The sequence below is a fragment of the Sylvia atricapilla genome, chromosome 5 (assembly GCF_009819655.1).
Source record: "Sylvia atricapilla isolate bSylAtr1 chromosome 5, bSylAtr1.pri, whole genome shotgun sequence".
NCBI lineage: Eukaryota > Metazoa > Chordata > Aves > Passeriformes > Sylviidae > Sylvia > Sylvia atricapilla.
In genome coordinates, this window is record NC_089144.1 from 65,302,508 (window position 1) to 65,321,666 (window position 19,159).

Below are 19,159 nucleotides of genomic sequence, written 5' to 3' on the forward strand. Positions count from 1 at the left end.
GAGATGAGAAGGGGCTTGACTGTGGTGCTTGAGGGCTTCCTCATATCTGTGTGTGATCTCTTTTTTTCCTTCCTCCAGGTTGTCACCAAACGGGCCTATATGGCTGTGGGATCCCTCACCATTAATGAGGAACGTTCAGAAGTGGTGGATTTCTCTGTGCCCTTCATTGAGACGGGAATAAGTGTCATGGTGTCACGTAGCAATGGAACTGTCTCACCTTCTGCCTTCTTAGGTATTGTTTCAATCTAAAATTAAAACTTCACCCAGTGGTCATAAAAAAATTAGGTGAAGGTTGCTTGTGATTCTTAGCCTGAAAGCTCTTTTTTGGGAGTACCTGTGGGAGAGGTGTATAAAAATATACTGTGATGTTTTAGAACTGAATCCCAGACAAGCAAAATCCAGGCAAATGCAAGTGCAAATAGGCGCTCCCTATGAGTACCAAGCCAAGGCATTTTCCAGCAATTGTATGCCTAATCCTAGTAAAATTGGGCTCACTCAGAGTTGTCACATACACCACGGCATGTGGTTTCCCAGTGACTCAACTAGTACTATGTTCAAGGACTGTAGGCCAGAAGAAAATTGATTCAAACCTTATAGCTGGGATCCCATAACACTTGGTGATAGCAATTGGCAATAAATGGTTGCACATTGGAAGACATTATTTGTAAAGACATTGTTAACTTGACCCTCCCCTGACACCTTGTATAAATTAGAGAACTGATTGAGCTTTACAAGAACATTTGGGCTGTCAGTCTGCTGTGACACTGTGTCTTGCAATAAAAGCATTTATAATGTCCTTCAGTGATGGAGGTTGGTCAGAGAATATGGAAATGATAATGCATTTCCCTGAGACATTCATGTCTTCCTAATGTCTACTATTTGGCTTTATAAAATGCTTTGTGACGCCGCAAATACAGTATATGAGTTTTATAACTACTGTCTGCTCTCTGCCAAAGTCCTGAGAACATTCACAAACAGAAATATTTTTATATGGATAATGAAATTTTCCTAGACCTTTCTAAATATGATTTTCATGGCTACTAACTCTTCAAGAGTTTTTTTCCCTTAGCAAGTCCACCGATATTGCTGGGGTATGTAAAAGCAATGTTAAAATTATCTCCAAAATTTTAAACTGCAATTTAACTGAAGTTGCAATATTGGCTATACTCTGGAGCAAAGTTCTTTGTTTTTTTTGATCTGGTTCAGTCTTATCTTTTTATGTTCATGCTGGGAGAAGGAGAAAACCTGGCAGAGATCAAATACTTGCAGAACATGAACACTAACATTTCTAGAATGAGCTACTGTTCCCATTGCTAGAGGGATGGAATACTAAAAACCTACTGTCATTGTGGCTGAACCTTAGAAATTTGGAGATGCCTTTTGGCTCAATAGCATCTTGAAAGTCTGAAACTCTGCCAGTTCTGCCTGATTTTCCCCACTCTCTCCAGATGGTGCTGGAGGACTTCCTGGGAACAATCTTTTATCAATGTGTTTTATTTTATCAATGCATGCCACAATGGCTGTGTGTGGTTCCAGATGGAGGCATGTGTCACAAATGTAACAGTACAATGCAATGCAGTCATTACAGAGACAGAAACTGCAGTTTTCCCAGTTCAAGAAGTTTTTCAGAATCAGGCTGAAGACTTTGTTTTAATTTTAATTTTCCCCAAGCCAGATTGCCCCGCCCCGCGCTGGGCTTCTCTGGAGAGGTGAGGTGTTATCAGGTCTTTCACCACGGTTTTCTCTTCCTCTCCAGAGCCTTTTAGTGCTGACGTGTGGGTGATGATGTTTGTGATGCTGCTTATCATCTCTGCAGTGGCTGTCTTCGTCTTTGAGTACTTCAGCCCTGTGGGCTACAATCGGTGCCTTGCTGATGGCAGAGGTAAGGGGAGCTGTTTCTTGCTATGATCCCCTCTGGTTTCCAATTTCTGTTTATTAGGGTGTTCCTTTGCCTTGAATGTGATACAGATCTAGCCCACTCTGAGCTCTGCATTCAGACTAAAGAGGACAAGGGTGGAGGCAGAGAAAAGGCTCTGAAGAGAGCAGATGTGTATAATGGATAATTTGCTTGGCGTGAGAGACGGAGCTGTGTTGCCTTTTATGTCTAAAGCACATGCCAGCTTCAACTTGTTTCTCATTGAAGGAAAATGGGCCCTGGTAGCCAGTGCTGGCAGGGCCTTCAATGCTTCACTCTCTGAGACAATCACAGGGCTCAGCACTGTCAATCCATCCTTCAGTGATACGTCTCCCTGGAGATCAAGCTACTCTGCTGGCCTCCTGGCATAGTGCTATGTCTTTCAGAATCCACATCTGTCACCTGGTCAGGTTGTTCCCCTACTTGCCTTTCTGGCTTTCTAAGACCAACTGAGAGAATAGGAAACTCATTTTCTTGGGAGTGGGTAAAGAATTATTTTTCAAGGACGGCAGGAAAGTTGGGAACAAGCAATGATAAATCTCTGTGGTTCTATCTTCAGAAGGCAGCCAGATGAATTAAAGACAGGCTGTCTGTCCTTCCTAAGATACAACCTTTTTTCCCTTATTGACATGAAGACAATTAGCACGTTGAATCCTCTGTCATCTGCACATCTTCACCCAGTGGTGAATCAGCCCTTCAAACCTTTTTGGATTTATTGGTTCATACAGAATAGCGGGAGAGAGACAGTTACTGGAAAATGCACTCATTTGCTCCCAAGTCTAGTGCTTTGGGTGAATTTATGCCATCAAATTAGAGAAGAGTGAAAATAAAAAGTGTTAATGAGAATGCAGGCAGAACCATGTACATGGTGAAGTGGAGAGCCTGTCTCTTAAGATGGAGCTGTGGAGGGCCTTTATGGCACCTGATCACAACCCCATGGATCTGTGGGCACAAGTACTGAGAAATCTGAGTCTCTTAGGAGGTATTAATATAGATGTGGAAGTGGAAGCAGTTTTTAGTACAGGCGTGCAGTTGTGCAGTTGTAGCTGCAGTTTGGCTAACTTAACAAGTATCAATATTTCTGAGTAATTATGAAGAGTGTGGCATGATCAGACAGATATTATCCCTGAGAGATGAAATATGAAGATACAGAAATCTGCTGCAGAGACTGCAATGCTGATTTTGGTAATGAGAACCCTGGCTAATGTTACTTTGGCCGCATTTGAACTATGAAAGCATGCTCCTTACAGTATGCCTCCAACACCTGCAGTTCCTCTTTATGGACATCAAGGCTTTTGGATTGAAATCTTCTATTACGATCTTGGTGTGTGTCTGACAAAGTAATTGTGGTAATACATGGGGTGATCAGTGGAGAGGGGAAGGCTTTTAGAAAGGAACTTCTCAAGATTTCCTTCCACCTTACAGTTCCCACTGATGTTTTTCAGGCCCTGCACCTGTATGTCTTAGGGCACATTAGGTAGAGAGGGATATAAAAATACCACTCCAGCATGTAAAAAGACAAAGACTGCCAGACTGTGTTTGTATTAAAAACTTTATCTCCCTGGAATTTAAAGGCACCAGTTTTTCCAGGTGATGATTCTGCTCTGAACTTTTTGGGCAGCTCCCTGGGTAAAACATGAGCTCCTTGCGTTGCTCAGTTGTATTTAGGGTAACACGGTTAGTGTTTCCAGATAATCTATGCTATTTGCTGTTCAGAGGTTTGGAGAGACGTGTCAAAACTTAATTCCCTTTTGCTATTTTGCTGGAGTCAATTTTAACCACAGGCAGCAGCACTAGGATCCAATCAGCCTGCCCAAGGAGATAAAGCACGGGATGCTGACCAGGTTGGCACCATTGGAGAAAGGATAGATGCTTGAACTGTTCCACTGAGAAGATCCTTCTAAGAGGATCTCCTTCTAAGAGGATCTTCTCAGTGTCTGAAGAGTGATCACATCTGCATTCTCTCTCTGCTCTTCTTGTGCTCAAGTTGAGGAAATTCTGGGTTAGGTCCCCATTAATGGATCCAGCACATGCTGAGGGTACAAGATTGCTGGGAGACAGGTGCCATCTCACATGTTTTCAGACGTAGTGCTCCATCAGCACACATGGCTTCTGGGGTATGGGTGAGCTTCCACACTGTAAAGTGAATAAGGGGAAAATAGGAGCTTTTAAAACACTGGATGTGCAGATTTTCTTAGGGTAGAACAAGTATACGTCACAGTCATATATCTTAGACACAAAATATGGGTAGAAGGAGCTGTGCTCTTCTCTGGTTCATGGATCTTCAACAGACTGAACAGTGAAACACTAATGCAGCAGTATTTGTACGGCTCTGGTGCTCTTCCTTGTACCTTTACAAGTACAGTGAGAGCCATGTTTTACACAGGTGTATGCTGGGAGTTTGAAGGCATCACTCTTGAACAGCTGGAAACAAAGACAGAGTGTTTCTGAGCAAAGTCTGTTTCTGGGGACAACACTTCAACCAAAATTAGATGTTTGGGCTTCTAGATACTTCAGTCAAATGAAAACAAATGCCCTTGTATAAGGTTTCAGGGGAAATCTCTGAGACAGAAAAATATGGAAACCAGTGGACATTTTTAAAAAATATTTTTTTAGGTTGTACTTTGCTGAGATATGGTAGCATGAACTTAGGGGAGTGCAACTGCAGATACTCACCTCACAAGTGGGAATAGATTCTGCTGTTATCTCTGAAATCAAGATGTGTATGTGACTGGAAATGCAGACCACTTGCTCTCAGATGCTCACTGTGGGATCATGTTTCTCAATCACTCTAGAACCAGGAGGTCCCTCTTTCACCATTGGCAAAGCTATCTGGCTGCTGTGGGGGCTGGTGTTCAACAACTCTGTGCCAGTACAGAATCCCAAGGGTACCACTAGCAAGATCATGGTGTCAGTGTGGGCCTTCTTCGCTGTCATCTTTCTGGCCAGCTACACTGCCAACCTGGCTGCCTTCATGATCCAAGAGGAATACGTGGACCAGGTGTCTGGCTTGAGCGACAAAAAGGTAATGTATCCAGCCAAACCCTCTACCCTCTCTTCTTTCCTTTCAGATGGAAAGTGGGCAGGTGTTTTCAGAGTCACATCATAGCTTTAGACCCTAGATTAAATAGCACAAGTGTTCATTGGTATTCAGTTGCACTTTTACATGTGTTAAGCACTTCAGGAATGAATTATGAACAGAACTGAACTGTGCTCTCTTGTATGATCCTGAACTACATCTTTACTGTCAGCAAGAGACAAATTAATGGAGCTTTGGGGATGGTGTGTATAATGGTTGTAACCTGTTTTTTCAGGATTAAATTATTTGTCTTGGGTAGAAATGCTGGCCATTAGGCTAGCAAATATGATCTGTTAATTTATTCTGAAAACAAGTCCTGTCCATGGGGGTAAATCACTCTGTCTTTGATGATTTACTATTGCTTGTATTTGAAGTTATACTGTCATTTTTTCAAGGTGTTTGGAGGCTTACCACAAGAAATAATTTTTTGTTCAGACTTCATTTCAATGCCTTGTTTACCTGCACAGCATTTTGTCCTTGCAGAGCATTCATTTTTACTGGACTCTGAACACTTGAGGATTTTGAGAAGATTGCTGATACATGCAGGGTAGCACTGTCTGGCTCATGAGGGTGTAATGCTTTGCACTGCGTTATTTTTGTTTTGTGGTGAGGCTACTCACAAGGAATTGAGTACTGTGAGGCTCAATTGCCCATGCTGAACTTGTTACTCAGTCACTGGGGCTGCTTAAGGGGTCATGCCATTGCAGGGCAGCCAAATAGCAATGGGTTGCATTCATTGCTATTGTGGATAGCAGCAAGAGGAGGACTGCAAGTGTCAGTTGTGGCTGCTAGGTTGGTTATTGTTACTGACTCTTATGTCCTTCATGACAGTCTAGAAATAGTTTGTGGCCAGGCCTTCTGTGTACACAGCGTCCTGTTCAGCAGGCTGGAAATTCTGTGATGGATTAATCATAGGAGTTTTTCTTTTTTTTTTTTTTTTTCCTGGAATGAAACATGACACATAATGCAATCCAGAAGCGCTCCTGTTGTTTTAATTTTGACCTTGATTTGTTTCACACTGTCTCCTTATTTGCAATGTGCTGTGTTGAGGATGGGATGGAGGGGAGGATGTTTTCTGTCAGGAGACATTGCAGCAACTCCTTAGAAGCTGTGAGCTCCTTTGGACTGAAAGATACTGTTCAAAACCAGCCAGCCCTATCAGAGGTACCATTAGTTTGTCATCATTAGGTTTTCAACTGTCTGAGCTAAATGGGATAGTTGGTACCTGTGATGTATTGTTTTAGGCTGTGCCTAGGCTCATGGAGAGAACATGCTGTCATCTCATTTCAAGATATTCTCCATACATGCAGAGATATGTGTATTGAATATTATTTGAAAGCAGTGACTCCTTCAGCTTCACAGAGCCTTTGAACACAAATTTCTGGGCCTGTTTTAGTTGATTTCACCATAGGACCATCTTTGCATATTGAATTGAGGCCATTTTCTTCTACTTTTCTCTGCCAATGTACCTGTATTTACTGTTGCTATGCTGAAGCATATGTGCTTTTTTCCTTGGGGAAGAGAAAGGCCATATTATTGTGATATGCCTCAAATGTAGCTGCTAGTGCAAGCACAATATTTGGGTAAGATTACAATCTACCAGAGCATCTGGAATCAAATGAAAATTGGCTGGTGAAACTAAAGGCCAACAGCTGCCTCTGGGCAATAAAGGCAGGTGGGACTAACTCCAGCCAAAATAAGTGAGTGAATGAGCTTGATCTACTGGGCTCATGGATTTTATTCTCTGAATATGCAAAGGGCCCTGTAGGATTTGGGAGCAGTCATCCAGACATTTGTCACACTGCTTCAAGATCCCCTGGTTTGGGAGGAATTCACTCTTCTGAATCTCATCTTTCCCCTTTTCCAAAGCCTGCACAGTGCTTGCAACTCACTCACCCTCTCAGTGCACTGCTTGGCCAGGATGAAGGGCACAGCCACATCTAGGGCACATGGGAGGTGTGCTGTGTTCTACCTCACTTCTCTTGCCTGTTTAAAGCCGGTTCAGGCTTTCAAAACAGGCAGTCACTGTTCAAAGCCAGGTGGTAAAGACTTTTGCCAAGAGGTAAAACTGTCGCTTCCAATCTCTTTTATCCCCTGTGTATGATCTGGTGTCCACAGCAAAAGTCAGGCAGATTAGTCTCCTGGCCTTCTCCATCAGCTGATAAGGACACCTGTGTCCAGCACAAGGACTCAGCTGAGGATGTAATCCAAGCCAATAGGCAAAGTGACAGTAAGAAAAAGATATTGTTCCTACTTGCCTAGACCCAGAGCTGCTTGCAAATGCCTCTGTAGTTCAACAGTACCTGGGGAAGGTGTCCCACTGACACTGTAGAGTAGCCAAAATGCCAGATGCACTCACAAAATCCATTACTGGGCCTGGCTGGGGTGCACTTGTCAAGGTCAGACTGGCAACACTCTGCATCAGCTACTCTGAGGATCTGTCCTTGGACCCTCTTCCTCAGGTCTTGTCTGGGAAGAACCACTCCAAGAGGTGCCTACGGCTGCCAGCATGCCACTTTCCCAGAAAAGCAGACTGAAATGCTCCAGATGTCTCTGGACTTGGACGATGCCTTGGCTGTGCCCCAGCATCTACTTCCTAATGGCATGCAAGACAGTGACTAATGTCATGCCCCTGCTGTGCTTCTGTTCTGTGGATACTTGAGCACGTGTGTCTGAGCTGGGCTGGAGTGGATGCCTCTGTCATATGGTACCAGGTTGAATGAGGGTGTCTGGAGGCCCCCTGGATGAACTTTGGGACCTCTGCCACTCTCTGTCTCTGTCCCAGGTGATGCTCACCTTGCTGAATGCCACCCTTTGAGCATAGCTGGCTCAAAACAGGTGCCAGAGCTGATGCAGGAACCCACCTCATGATGGCTTAGTTCTCCCATATTAACCTTGGCAGCTGCTAAATCATACATCAAGCTTTAGCTCTTAACTCTGTGGCAGCCATGGGCAGTTTGAGGTAGGGGAAACGTGCTCCTGCCTGACAGGAGCGCTGACCTTGTGAATTCTACAGGAAAAGTCCTGCTCTTTACAGCATCTCCTTTCCAGCTCCCTGTGCTTGTGGCATGCTGAACCACTTTCCTTCTGTGCAGGGGCTGAAGCAGCACCTTCTGCCTCTACTGGTCCACCTTGTGCAGCAGAGGGGCTGGAGGTGGTCCTGGCAGGGGCAGTGCCACACTGGCCATGTCAGTGCCCAGCAAGCCCACCTGGAGCATCGTGCTGCTAGGCTGCATCCATCCAGGATCCACGTGGTGGGTGCTGCTGCCCTGACCCCTGTGAAAACCCCAGTGGTAAGAGGGCCTGTTGCAGAATACTGCAGTCAGCTCCTGGGTCTGGATTTCATCTGAGTGTAATCAGAAGATATAATCCAATTTCCATTAGCGGGAGAGCTGCAGATACATTAGAGAAAGAAGCGCCTGCGGTATTTCAGTCCAGCGAAGGCAATGAATAGAGGAAAGATTATATGAAATGAACTAATGTGTGGAGTAATCTAATAGCTATACGTAATTTCCATTCATATGCAGTAGTAATAGAATAAAAGCAAGTGTGGACAACCAGCAGGGCATTTAAATCGAATTATTTAGAAGGCAGTATGTTAATAATAATAATAAAAAAGTATCCTTTCCTATAAATTAGTTGGAAATGCCGAAGATGCTGATAAAATAACAAAATGGTAAAATTTTTAATTGACATGAAAAAGAGAGAAATGCTTTTCTGCATGTGTGCAAGTTAATACAGATTACTGGAATTTCACACGTTTGACTTATTTGCTTTTTAAGACATTAATGAAATGTTTATTTTTTCAATAGATATGAGTTTATTTCTTTTTTATAAGATAGGTTTTGAAGTTAAAACTGGCCAGCATTTTTACTGAAAAATACTTGAGGAGAGTATAAAAAGGCAGAAGGAAATCCTGATATTTTCCAAAATAGCTCATTTTAGTATACTTTATACAAAATACTTTGATATTTTGACATGTCATTTTCTAAAGGCACTATTCATAAAATTGACCTACATTTAAGGGTGAAAAAAGTGGAAAAAAGATTTTGGTAACAAAGGGAGGGGACAGGCGGAGATAATTGCAAGACAAAACAACATAGGTAGATCTGAGGTGAATGGAACATTTCAGGTTGATACAAAACAAAAGCCTCTCTGAAAAACCTGTGGAAATAAAAGGATCTGCTCTTTTCTGGCAGTAATAGATGCTTGGCTGTGAAACTGAAAAATGAATTATTTCCCACATCGTACTTTGCAGCACATTAAATGGAAATTATACAAAGATCCCAGATATCGCGGAATGCAGATGCACTTTAGCGTGTGCTTTACTTTGTGCTCATGAGCGGTGACATTAAAGTCAATGGGCTGTTATTCACATGACTGAAGTTAAACGCTTCCCTGAGCTTGCAGCATTTGTCCAACAAATACCTGTTCTGCAGAAGTCCAGGGAAAATGCAGAGCAGATACCTTCAGCTGGACATTTTTTAAGAGGACTAAAAGTGAGGGGCCAGTCTTGTGCCTTGTGAGATCTGTAAGGCAAGTTGTCTAACTGGATGGCTTGGAGGCAGTACAAATCTTCCGCAGGACTAAACATTTAGTGTTAACTGACATTTCTGGTACTTCCATACATTTTGGCAGGATACAAAGGAAGTTTTACGTGGCGGTGTCCAAAGGCAGAAAGTACGCCATCTTTCAACAGCAGTATGATTTTTATTGTCAGGACACCTTTGTGGAGATATGAGTTAGGCAGACAGAAGAAGGACTGTGCCACTTCCAATCCTGTCCTCTTGTGATAAATCACCACCTTTTCCAAAATGTGTAAATCTGATGCACCTTACTTGGCAAAAAAACTCCCCAAATGAAGAGGTTCTTGAATCTCCAGACCTTATGTCGTGAGGTAGAGTTGAATTTCTTTCAACAGTGCTTTCCTAGGGGTACATCTCCCTGTAAATTAATTGAACTGTGCCTTTTGCTTAAATATGACCTTTATCAATAACAGTGGTATCAACTAGCGCTTAATACAAGAAACACCGGTTCACAGTGAAGTGTAAAAAACTCAGAGCTCTGATACTCTGAAATTTTATGGCTTAAGATCTGATTATTTCTCTGCATCTCCTTGTAAATCATCAGGTTATAGTATGAAGTATTTAAAAATACTGTGTAGGGTAGCTATATATTATGTGTAAACACACATAATGTGTGTGTACTATGTGTAATTACATATGATGCTAAAATTTTCTTACAAATAAATAGCTATTAAATAGCTACAGCATATCATATGTTAGTAATAGATCTTTCTGATTTGTGACTTACATTTATCGTATACATAAATATAATCTCAGATAAATTTTTGCAGTTGCAGATGAGTGTGTTTATCATAGATTTAGACATTCTGGAATCTTTGTATTGGGATAATTTTTATGCTTTCTCAGCTCTTTGTAACAAACCTCTGTGCCTCTGTGCTAAAATGTGATTCAGTCATTTTTAAGACTATAAATATTTTAAGTCAGTGGGTTTTCAAACATGTCTTGTTTCCCCCCTGCTCCAGTCCTAGTTTCTTTGTCATTCTCCCTCTTTTTCTTCAGCTCAGCACTGTACAGTGTGGAGCAGCAAACAGGCTGCAGCATGCTTTAGCCTTCACTTGGTCTCTCAGGATTCTCTCTTTTTCTGTTTATCTGGATGGACTTCTCTGGTATTGAAACAGACAGGAGGTTGAAGGGATCAAGAGTAGCCTTGCCAAGAAGGACTTAGGAGTACAGGTGGACAAGAGGCTGGACACAACCCAGCAATGTGCACTCAGAAGGCCAGTTGTATCCTGGGCTGCATCCAAAGGAGTGCAGCATGGTGAGGGAGGGGATTCTGCCCCTCTGCTCTGGTGAGACTCCACCTGCAGTGCTGCATCCAGCTCTGGGGTGTTGTCTTCTCAACAAAAAGAACATGGACCTGCTACAGCGAGTCCAGAGGAGGCCACCAAAATTATTAAAGGGATGGAGCACCTCTCCTGACAAGGAAAGGCTGAAACAATTGGGATTGTTCTGCCTGGAAAAGGGAAGGCTTTAGGGTGACCTAACTGTGGCCTTCCAGTTACCTGAAGGGAAACCTACAAAAAAGATGGAGAGAGACTTTTTAACAAGAGCGTGTAATGACAGGACAAGAGGTAAGGGCTTCATACTGAAAGAGAGTATGTTTGAGTTAGGAATTAGGAAAAAAAATCCTTTGCTGTGATGGTGGTGATGCACTGGAAGGGGTGCTCAGAGAAGTTGTGGATGCCATATCCCTGGAAGCGTTCAAGACCAGGTTGGATGAGGCTTTGAGCAAGTGGTCTAGTGAGAGGTGTCCCTGCCCATGGCATGAGGATTGGGATTAGATGATCTTTAAAATGTTGATCTTTAAAATGATGATCTCTCTGGGCTTTGTTTGAGGTACAGATGAGAGTCACTGGATGAGGGACTTTGGTGATTTGGGCTGTGGCATTTTCCTTAGCTAGCAGCTTTTGCATTTCCCCTGCACAGCATTCTGGCCTTTCCCAGGCCTTGGCCACCACTGACCCTTTCTTTTCATCTGCCTTTTCACCAGCTCTTGGAGCTATCCCCCTTTGGAGGTAGTGGTTAAATTTGGTTGCTTCTGTGCTAATTGCTTGGCAGTCTGGAAAAAGCTGTCTTTGAGAGTTATGTAACGGGCAGAGGGAGAGAGGGAAGCAAAGGATTGTCCTGCTTCTCACATCAGGATAAGTCAGCAGAGAGGGAAACAATGAATATTTTTATTTATTATTTATATGGTGCCATAAATGTACTTGGCACTTTGCAGTCAAATAAAAGACAATGGTCCTGCCACCAAAATTTGGCAGCCTGAGAGATGAGAGCTGGCCTCCTTTAACTGAATGATCAGGGCTGAATTACTGGTGAGGAAGGGATAGGAGTATGAGTTCTACAGGATTAAAAAAAAAAAAAAAATACAACAGCTGTGCTCCCACACTTTCATTCCTGATGCTTAGTGGCCGTCACATTTGGAGTTATATATGTATACATATACTTGATAATTATTTGGCAGGTTCTATCTTTCCAGGCATTACTTCACTGCATGGAAAGAAGCCCAGCTTCTCCCAGGCCTTTGGCCACTCAAGGTCAAACTTCCCCTAAATCTTGGTGGCCCAGTAGACTTGTTTATTTCAGGTGAAGCTCAGTTTCCCAGGACTCACATGGGAGTGATATGGCCTTCATTTCTCTGTCTTTCATTTTCTGGTACGAGGCAGCTTTCATCAGAAGGTTAAAGGAAGGCATTATCTCCCAGCTCTGGGAGGCTGCTGCTCTGTCTGAAATGCCCTGCTTTTTTGCTTTGCCTCTCTGCCCTACACACGTGCTTAAGAAATTGCACTAATGTGATTACTAGGCTTTAAAAATTTCTTGGTTGAAAATTCTGACCCCTGTGAAGTCTTTTGGAAGCTTGCCAGGCTTGTGCAGGTTTTCACCCTGCTGCCCAGTGGACAGTACCCACATAATAGTAGGTTGGCTGTTAGCACTCAGAAGACAGGAGGATCTGACCTTCCTTTGTTAGAGGAAATGGGTGAAAAATGGAATTCCTTTCCCATCAAATCACTTTTTTGAATTTCTCAGAGTATTTCATAATTTGTTAACCAGCTGTCTCATGTGCAAACAAAGCAGATTTCAAATTCCTCTGTACTTAGCTGTCACCTCTCCTCTCAAGGTCTTTTTAATCAGTTAATTTTCTCCCTCTGAATGAACATCTACACTCCTAATGATATTAACATCACTGTAGTAAGTGGCATCTTTCTGCCTCGCGAATTTCTCTTTTGTGTTTGCCTGAGATTATTCAGTAGATACCTTTTGTCCCACTGTGTTTAGCTTCCAAGGAAGCTGACTTTCAAGAATGAAATACGTGGCATGATTTGATGCTGGATAAACAGATGATCTCCATCCTCTACATGCATGCAACCAAAAGTTAAGTGTACCATAGCTGTGATTTCACTGTGCCCTTCATTGCAACAGGTATGGCTGTGGTGTTCAGATATCATACATACTAACACTTGAGCTCTGCAAGCAGCTTTTGGCTCTGACTGGTGAAGCTCAGTGATTGCACTACAGATTTTTGGTCAAGCTTGAGAGACTCCTAACAGTGACTTGAAGCCTATATACTGCCAAATGTGTCCTGAGGAATATTTAAGGCTTTAATATTACCTGTTGGGTGGAGAAACTGCACAGAGCCTGTATAATGCTCAGGCACTTGGCTGTCCCAGAAGACTCCTGGCGTGCTGGTGGTGGGTGGACTCTCTCTATGTGTGATAGTGTGGCTCCTCAGACTGGGTGTATCTGTAATGCTCGGGTCAGCATAAAGGCAGTGTGGTGGCAGCATGCACAAGTAGGTGTGTTTATGGAAGACATGGGATCCCTGACATGCCATGTGTTTGGGATGATGCTGCACTGCCCAAGGTTTTCAGTCTCCTGCTGTGGGCACACTGTACATAAAAGTCCAACTTGCAAAGCTGGCACACTGTACATAACTATCCAGCTTGCAAAGAGGCTGCACAATCCTACTGTGTGCACTGCTCTGGCAATAACTACATGTGATGGAGGCTTCTTCCACCAATTGGATTTCTGCTTTCATCTCAGTTATTTTGCAAGGACAACTATTTTTAAAGTTGCTATATTTGAACTCTTTTCTTTTGCTTTCACCTGCCCCCCCTCACCTCTACATTGTCACTAGGTTGCTCTGTTCCCTTTCCTGACTCGCATGTGTCCATATTTCACCAACAGACATTCACAGATATTTTTCTTTCTTGTTTGTGGGTCTGACCCACACTTCATCTTCCTTTAAAAGGGACTTTAATTGAATTCTTTGCCAACTTCACTGCAGTCAGCTGCACAAACTGATAACTCCTTTCTTGGATTTATCACCAATTCATGGGTGAAAGTGCTATGCAAAGCAAGGCAGAGAATTTGAAACATCACTGGGTACTGAATAATAAGATAAACCACAAAGTCAAAGTCTGAGGGAGCACAAGGTAATTTTATGCCCTCCCAAAATCATCGTATTGGATTTGGTGCTGTTTGGTCCCCTTTATTTTAGCTTCCTTTTTTTGTTTCTTTATAAATCAAGATATGTTGTTTGACTAGTGAAGACAAGAAATTGGGGTTTCAGGAAAAGTTGATGTGGCAGCTGGATTCAGAGCTGTGAGGAGTCCCAGCCACTGCTGAGGAGGCAGAGGATGTTATTGTGAACAAATACAGGAAGGAACTAAAAAGAGCTAGGGTAAAAGGATGGTCTGAAATCTTATAGTCACTTAGAAATGGCTGAGAATTCCACCTTGGAAATAAAAAATGTCTGTAATCTCAAAACTACATGACTGTGAAGAGGGGAGAGGAATGCTTTAGGAATGAATCTCAAGAAGTATATGTACAAGAGAGTCATTAATAATAGAGATTGAGCAGCACAGTCACTTTAGTCTGCTCTCCTCACAGACTTGTACCAGTGCTAGGATTTAGGTCTGCAGTATGATTTTCTGCCTATGCTGTTGGGCTGGCACACTCCTAGCTGGGATGCAATTTTGTTGATTTTAAAGGGCCTACAGCACCATGCCACCAACAGTTGCAAACTCTGTGCTCAAAATCTGCAGGGCACCTCCTCTGCCTGGGCAGTGACTGGGGGCATTGGTTTTGTGGATGTGCCTGTGTGCACAATCCAAGCTGCATAAGGAAAAGAATACAGTAAAAGCCCTGAAGATGGTGCTGGCAGTGATGACTGACATTCCAGAAACAAACTGATCACTACCTGAATGCAGATCAGGACACAGTTGCAGCTTTGAAGAACTTGCAAGCTGAAAATGAAGGATAGACAAAACATGATGTAATGTGGCGAGGTGTTGGGAAGAGTGATAATGAGCATGAACTCTCACTAGCATTGTTTGTATTGTCTTACTGCAAGCCTTTTTACTGTAATCTTCTCTCAGCATCTTTGGGTCTTGATCAGATTGTTCTTGATATGGTGGAGAGCATGTTCTCCAGCCAAAAGTAAGTCCAACAAAGACCTACAGAATGCAGCCAAAGGACAACAGCATGAATGGGTGCTGGTCCATATAATACAGCTTGCAGAGAAAGACTAAAGAAACTGGGGCTCTTTCACTGCAGTGAAAGAACATGGAGAAGAAGCAGCACAATGGTCTTTAAAAACATAAAATGCACTTTCAGAGAAGAAGAAAGTGTTTGGATTTCCCTGACCATGGACAAGATAACAGAAAATATTGCAGATGTATTTGCAGCTGGAAGGCTTTAGTTCAGATACTTTCCAGTAGTAAAGCTCTGGTGGGCTTTGTCCAGGGAATGGAGGAGACTCCAAGCACCAGCCATCTTTCACAGTGGGCTGGATTAAGAGCTGTCAGGAATGGTGATATCCAGGAGAGACAGAGGTGGAAGGGACATCTTCTCAGGGTCAAATCCAGGTTTGTGATTCTGTGGCGTTGTTCGTGGTGTAGCCTGTGGACAAAAATAATGTATTTTGGGGATAAGGAAAAAAAAAAAAAAGCTTTTTCTCTTTGAGAGTCATCCTCTGTCTGCAAAGTAATTAATTTCCTGGCTGAAACAGAGGACATAGAAGGCAGCTAGGGCAAGACTTGGTGTCTGGACATGGGTAGCCTATCAGGGCTTAGGTACCAGCACAGAGCTACCTCAGAGTTAGACCTGAAAACCACTGACCCACTCTTCAACTTTTAAGGTTCTGAAGGAAGCTCTTGTGCAAACAGCCTGGTTGGATTTTCAGGCAATGAAGAAAGGTGCAAGCTGACTGCAGTGACAGGCAGTTGAACCAGAACGAGAGGAGACAACCAAGGGTGTTTTGGCAATGCAAAGAGATTATACATTAGGAGGGTGGTGGGCACTTCAGGCTTCCTGCTAACCATAGTGGTTGGCTCCCTGTACTTTTGGTGGGAGAAGATGTCCTGAGGGCTGAATGGCCCAGTGGCTAGATTTGTTTGGGCTGATGTAAATGCCTAGAGGTATTTCAGGTGTACTGGAATGTCCAAACTACCCTCAGGTGGCAGGAAAATTTGACACAGAGCTATGAGAGACCTGTTCCCAGGGTGAAATTCCCTAAGCATCTCAGCTTAGCACTTACTTTTGGGTAAATGACGTGAGCTCAAAGTATCTAATATAGGCTTTAGCTCTTTTGGACTTGCAGCTAGCAGAGGAGCTGAATTTGTGGCTCTTAGTTCGATGGGTCAGAGCTGTGGAGCTTCCTGTAGTGGAAAACTTTAACTGGTCATCTGGGCCTTACAAAATGTGAGGAGCTCTCTGAGAAAAGCTGTACAAGGGTAGAGCACTACACCCACACACCCACCCTTGCACCGAGTCCTGCCAGCTCATTATGTTATTCAGCAGTGGATTGATTTGGGGTTTTTTAAACAGTGTAGAAGTAGATTGGCTGATAAAAAAGAGCCTTTCTGTTGCAAGAGCTTGCTGAGTTTGGGAAACTGCTTTCAATGCTATTGGCAAACACTTTACAGTGTAAACAGGGCCTACATCAGGCAGATAAATAAGTGCAGATGTGCTTTTCTGTAGGATCCATTTGGTGATAGACAATTTATTGAAAAAAAATTCTCATCAAATTAATTGTGGCAAATTAGACATAACCCCTTCCCCTCATCTCTAAATCCCCTCCAATTGCTGCTGCATGAATGGGAAGAGCTCCTATCACCTGTTTCATTATGCAGATTGGTATCTGAACATCTGAGAACAATGCTGCTTTCTGCACGGCATGGCTCCAAATTGCTAATGAAACAGCTCTGCCAGCCGAGTCACTTAAACCCGCTTTCACTGCTGCTGCTGACAGCTCTCATGGTGATATGTGGAGGGGAGTGGCAAAGGAGCTCTCCCCCTGAATGTGCTAACAGCTCCCAGCCTGTGTGTTTATTGCTCTCCAGAGGGGGAAGATTGCTGCTCTCTGACTCTGACAGGTTTCTTTCCCAAAGCTGGGGTCTGCTTTGCACTTAGTGCTCGTTGATTCCAGTTTGTGGAGTGAGGGGTTGAAGAGGCAGGCAGCCACTGGGCTCTGAACATAGATATCTCATGTCCCAGAGCTACCCCAGGCTTTCAGGCATCCTCAGTGTCTGCTTTCCACCCCCATCTCTCCCATCCACCTTCACAATTGATGTGAAATAATTGGGACTTCTTTCACGAGTGAGAGGATGTGCACATCACCTTGGGGACATAACAGGGGAGCATCTCACAACAGAGGTTCCACTGTGAATGAGTGGGAGGATGCAAGTGAGATACATCTCTGCCTGGGGCTCTTTGGTACAGGACTGTAGCTGAGCCCTGCAGGTTCCCTCACAGGCAGTCACTCCTTGAGGTAGGTAAAGCTGGCCAGCAGGTCTCCTGCTACAGGCAAGTGTAACGTGGAGCTCCTACAAGTGTGGACCCTGTACAGCTGGGTTTTCTCAGCAACTGATGTAGTTGCTTATCTTCCCTTCCCCTATTACCACGACTTTTTTTTTTTTTTTTTTTTTTTTCCAGAACCCCACAGGACTCCTCTTTGCAGATGCCTGGAGTGGAGTGACTTATTTGCGACTCAGGGCTCTGGCAGGAGAAATATTTGCATTAAATAATGGGACAGTTGTCTCATTCATTTACATTCTGACCCTTTCTGTCCATATCTGTGGTTAATTCCTTTGTGATTGTTCAGTGCAGCATTGAGGTTCTCTCTCCACAGGCTTTCTCCATGTAATGGCCCCTGCACTGTGCATCAGCTCCTCCCTCATGTCTCAGACTCCTTACAGGCCCATCTGCCAAAGAGCCCTGCTTCCCTGGGGATGATACTTGTGATCCAGGCCCACGCTCCCAGCCCCTAGGAGAAATCAAACAAGTGGCTTTCCTTACTGAATTCTTTGACAATCTGTCAATTAACTTTCCTCCTTATGGTTCAGCTCCAGTTCCTCCACTGTGTTGGCAGGAGAGGATGCACTTCTTCCCCATCTGTCCCATGAACTTTCTGGGAAGGTTCACATGTCTTCTTGTTCCCTCAGCGTGAGCTGTGTGGGACAGAAGTTAGTTCAGAATGATACAAAAGTTTTTAACTCTGGGGAGTTCACTGGAGATCCCTTCAACCCTGGACTGAGCTGTGCCCACTTCCTGCCAAGAAACACACATGGGGATTTTTGAACTGCTATCTCCTATCAGAAAGCTGCATGCATCTACTGCTATTACTTCCCTAATATGGAGAAGTAGCTCCGTATCTCTGGCTGCATCAGCTGTGGAGTCAGCTAGATATTGGTTACTTTCAGCTTTGTAAACATTAAGCTTAGTTAGCTGCGGATCTGTGTTCTTCTCGGGCACTCAAGAGGAGTGGCATTCAACTAAAATTGTCTGGTGTGGGCCCCATATGAATCCTTTCATATAGTTTCCTGTCTTGCTGTTCACCAAACTATTGCTGAAGTGTGTGTACATGCTGGTGTGTGGAGAGTAATTTGTATTTGAAGATCTGTTCTAAGGAATGAGCAGGAGGTAAGGATTGGTGAGCGAATGAATAGGATGAGAATTTGTAGAAGTCATGAACCTGACTTCTTTCTCTAGAAATGTGCTTTTCCAGTTGCCAGAAAACAGCAATTTCTTACAAAGGAAATGTTTCCATTTATTTATTGATTGCCCAGGAGATTAAAAATGAAATCTGGATCCTTTCACCTGTGGCTGCTATTATGGGCTCTGGAACAGAGTGGTGACAAAAGGTAGTTCAGAGTTGGGATTATTTCCCTTATCACGGGGAAATGCCTGACTTCATAATCCTTCTTACTCCAGTTTGTAGGCATCATGATGGAAGCAGACAAGAGTAGAGATTGTGTCACTGGGAATGGAGGGTGGAGGTATAACATGGACATGCCAAAACTCAGTCACACAAGTGTTGGTCAGGTCTGCTTGTTGCTTCTCCTGTTGACTGTACTCTGTTGGAGGGCTCTGTAGGAATGGGAATGTCCTGTATGCCTTCAAGGTGGGGTTCTGCAGCCTCTGGAAAAGCAAGTTGCCCATGCTGCAATCTCCTGGTTTAGCATGTCAGGGGAGAGACTGTTGTTTCTTTGTGTCTGGCATGGCAGTGCCCTCCTTGTGATGGGTCCCCTAGGCTGCTGCTTTAATCAGCTTAGTAAAAGAGAATAATTTTAGCATGCT

The 19,159-nt window shown here is 43.5% G+C and overlaps 1 protein-coding gene across 4 annotated transcripts in view; it reads left to right on the forward strand.

Moving 5' to 3' along the window:
• GRIN2B (glutamate ionotropic receptor NMDA type subunit 2B) overlaps positions 1 to 19,159 on the forward strand; it is a 207,943-nt gene that overhangs the window by 178,245 nt on the left and 10,539 nt on the right. For all 4 annotated transcript variants that reach the window (XM_066319846.1, XM_066319845.1, XM_066319849.1 and 1 more), the window contains exons 8-10: positions 79 to 232; positions 1,757 to 1,882; positions 4,711 to 4,940. In XM_066319846.1, the coding sequence (XP_066175943.1) occupies positions 79 to 232; positions 1,757 to 1,882; positions 4,711 to 4,940 (510 nt within the window). The remainder of the gene's footprint in view (positions 1 to 78; positions 233 to 1,756; positions 1,883 to 4,710; positions 4,941 to 19,159) is intronic.